The following is a 3548-nucleotide window of genomic DNA, read 5'->3' on the forward strand; positions in this document are numbered from 1 at the left end:
ATAATTTATAGTGGCCACACAATCTGTAATAATTAATCACATCTCTGATGTTCTTTATAAAAAAGAATTCCTTTTGTCTATTTTACTACTACTTTTTAGAAAACCTTTCTTTAAGATAAAATTCACAGAGAGTCAGCAGGTGACCTGATAGGTGGGATACTGGATCACATATGGCCAACTCTGTGGTTCAAGTTCTGGACCTGGCAGGCTTGAAAAATACAATGGGCACATGCATGTGCGTGCCCAAAATCCCGAGAGAAGAATAGAGGAGAAGGGATAGTGGCATGGCCTTCCCCCTGGGGGGGGGGGGATTTCTCACTTTTCCTTTCTCTGTCTCTGTCTCACTATGTCTCTCTCATGTGCCCTCACCCTATGGCAATAAATCTACATTCCATACAATTAATTCAATCATTTACTGGGTACAATTCAACTATTTACTTGGTACAATTCAATGGTTGATAGTATATGTGCGGAGTTCAGCAGCTGATAAAGAATTTTAACCTACCACTTGTAATCTCCATTGGCAGTGAGCTCTCGAGTAAATTACTAATCTATGGGCCTCAGTTTTTCACATTTTGAGTAAAGGGATAAAACTAGAAGTGGATTGCTTTTTGCAATAAAAGGTAGCAGTTAAACAAATTCACAGCACATGCAGTGATATGCAGAGAGGTGGGAGACTGGAAGAAGAGGATTACAGTATGACCAGACTCTGTGGAGGGTGCTTCTCTCTCTCCCTTCTCTCTCTCATGTGCACATATACACACTATAATGAATAAAGAAAAAAACGCAAAGCAAAAAAATCTCAATGCAGTAATACTTTATCCGTACTCCATTAGGATGGCTATAATTATAAAAAGGCAGATGATAAATATGGGTGAGGTAGTGGAGAATTTGGAAGCCTCATATAATGTTGAATAAAATTAAAATGTGAAGTGGTGCATTCATCCCAAAACAGCCTGATGCCTCTTCAAAAGTTTAAACATAGAGTTACCACAAGACTCAGGAGAGAAATAAAAATATATGTACACACAAAATGATGTACACAAATGTTCACGGAGGCATTATTCATAATAGCTAAGAAGTCAAAATAATCCAAATGTCCATTAACTGATGAATGAATAAATAAAGTATGGTAAATCCAAATGATGGAATACTATTTGACAATAAAAAGGAACACAGTATTGATACATGTTACAGTACGAATGACCCTTGAAAATATGCTAAGTGAAAGAAGTCAGACACAAAAGGCCATATGTTGTCTGATTGCATTTATAAAATGTTAATACAGGCAAATCCATAGAGAGGAAAAAGTAGGTTAGTTATTGCTTAAGGCTGGAAGAAAATGAAGTAATTGCTAATGGTTTCAGGGTTTTGGGTTTTTTTGTCTTTTTGTCAAAGGGAGGTGATGAAAATGTGCTAAAATCAATCAACATTGTGACTATAAACTAAAAAACACTGCATTGTTAATTTTAAATAAATGGTGTGGAATATGGATTACATCCCAATAAAACTGTTATTTAAAACAGAAGGGAGGGAGAAAGGACAAGAAAAACCCACCTCGCTAAGCTGTTCCCAAATTCCTAACAGAAACTACATGAAACCAAAAATGCTATTGGTTTAAATCACTAAATTTTAGGGCAACCGGTTGGATAGCAACAGCCAATGGATAGATCAGGAATAAATAAGAATTAACTATAGTTATAGGATTAGTATATAGACACAATTAGCCAACGTTACCAAGCAATTTGGAAGAACTAGCGAACACCACCTTGCAGTAGGTGAGCAAAAGCCGCCCAGCCTTGGAATCTCTGCATTAAACCATCAGGAGGTTTTCCAGCCACTTCAAGTCTCGCTTTACACATGTATTTGGATTAGGCTGTAACTCCCCAGCAAGGAAATCTGCTGCTTTTATTAACTCCCTCTCACTCATGGCTTCAGAATTTTATTCATCAAAGCAATTTATACTTTTAATCACTGATTTACTGAATTTTTTTACCCTCTGAAATGAAGATTTAGAAAAAGGTCTTACTTATGCTACAACTGCCTGTAGATGTCACTGCTGAACAAGGGCAGCGAAGACACTCCTTAGTGGCATCAGGACTCTGATAAAATCCTTCCTTGCATTCTTCACAGTGATCCCCTCTGCTATTTTCCTGGCAGTTTAGACATGTACCTGAAAGAAGCAAATGATTGTAAAAAGTTAAAGAGTTACTCAGCACAGAAACTTTAAAAAATCATGCCTGAAACAAACAACAAAGTAGAGTTAAAATAATTACAACAATAGGGATTGGATAGAGTTCAGTTTCTAACACGTCTTATTTCCATAGTAGCCATGTGTATGAGTTCTACGTTCCTTGCCAGACTTTAAAATTCAGGAAAACACTGTGTACATTATTAAAGAGCCCTTGTGGGTTAATAGACTACATACCAAACGCACGTTACTTATGTAGGAAGAAAAATTTTTTAAAAAATCTGAATATCTACGAGGGGACTTAAAACAACAGAAATTTATACATAGTTTTTTTTCATACTATGCATTTTCCATGAAAGACAGAGACAGACAGGAAGCGAGAAATCACCTCCAGGGAGAATGGTCACGCCGCAATCCCTTCTCCTCCATTCTCCTCTCGGGATCTTGGGCACGCACGCACACGCGCCCGGCGTGAGTTTTAAGCCACCGGGTCCAGGACTCGAACTGCGGTTGACTACATGGGAGTCCAGCAACATAGCCATTATGCTAACTGCTGGTCCCTTAAATCTTAATTCTCAAGTGATGACAGCAGACATCGCCAAAACTTCCCAAATGTATTGGGAAAGATAGCTTCATAAGTTCATTATCTAACACTTTGAATTAAACCAAACTTACATGTAAAATCATCACTTTAAACAATATAATTTTATTGGTGGGGAGGAGAAAGGAGAAGAGAGGGAGAAAGAGGAGGCGGATAGAGAGAGAAAGAGAGAGTGCATGAGTGTGGCAGGCATTTCTGACAGGGTCTCACTGTTAGGGTCCTGACCCCAGCCTCCCAGTTAGCAAGGATTACAGGTGCGCACTGCTGGGCACAGACTGCTCAGGTGGGCCCAGGACCCAAACCTGCACCTCCCGTACAGCCCTAACCTCATGCAGTCGCACCTTCTCACTTATGCCACCACGGCTGGGCCTAAATTACATATTTTTTAAGGTCTGATAGTGTTAATGATATTTTTCACATACATAACCAAGTAGTACATATTCATACAATGATAAACACCATAGGTACTGCTTTTTTTCTGGACCTTCTTGTATCTTGATCTCTCTTTAACAGTTCTGTAACAGAATTTGGACGTCTGGGTAAGATGCACTCCAATAATAAGATCTTTGTGTATGACGGAGAACAGGAAAAGGTCCTGCTGCTATCCTTATTAGAAAATGTAATATATACATATTCTTAGTACTTTCCTCTCACAATGCACTGGGTCTATATGCTTATTATTTTGGAGTTTTCTACTATTCCAGATAAGGCACCAAACCTTTTTGATTATCACAATATAATTTCAGTCTCTTAAGA

General features: G+C 38.3%; 1 protein-coding gene across 1 annotated transcript in view; it reads right to left on the reverse strand.

Moving 5' to 3' along the window:
• MEGF9 (multiple EGF like domains 9) overlaps nucleotides 1–3548 on the reverse strand; it is a gene marked incomplete at its 5' end in the record, with an annotated part of 117732 nt that overhangs the window by 9305 nt on the left and 104879 nt on the right. The window contains one exon of the mRNA XM_027774559.1: nucleotides 2030–2173. Coding sequence (XP_027630360.1) covers nucleotides 2030–2173 — 144 coding nt within the window. The remainder of the gene's footprint in view (nucleotides 1–2029; nucleotides 2174–3548) is intronic.

The sequence above is a fragment of the Tupaia chinensis genome, unplaced genomic scaffold (assembly GCF_000334495.1).
Source record: "Tupaia chinensis unplaced genomic scaffold, TupChi_1.0 Scaffold000455_1, whole genome shotgun sequence".
NCBI lineage: Eukaryota > Metazoa > Chordata > Mammalia > Scandentia > Tupaiidae > Tupaia > Tupaia belangeri.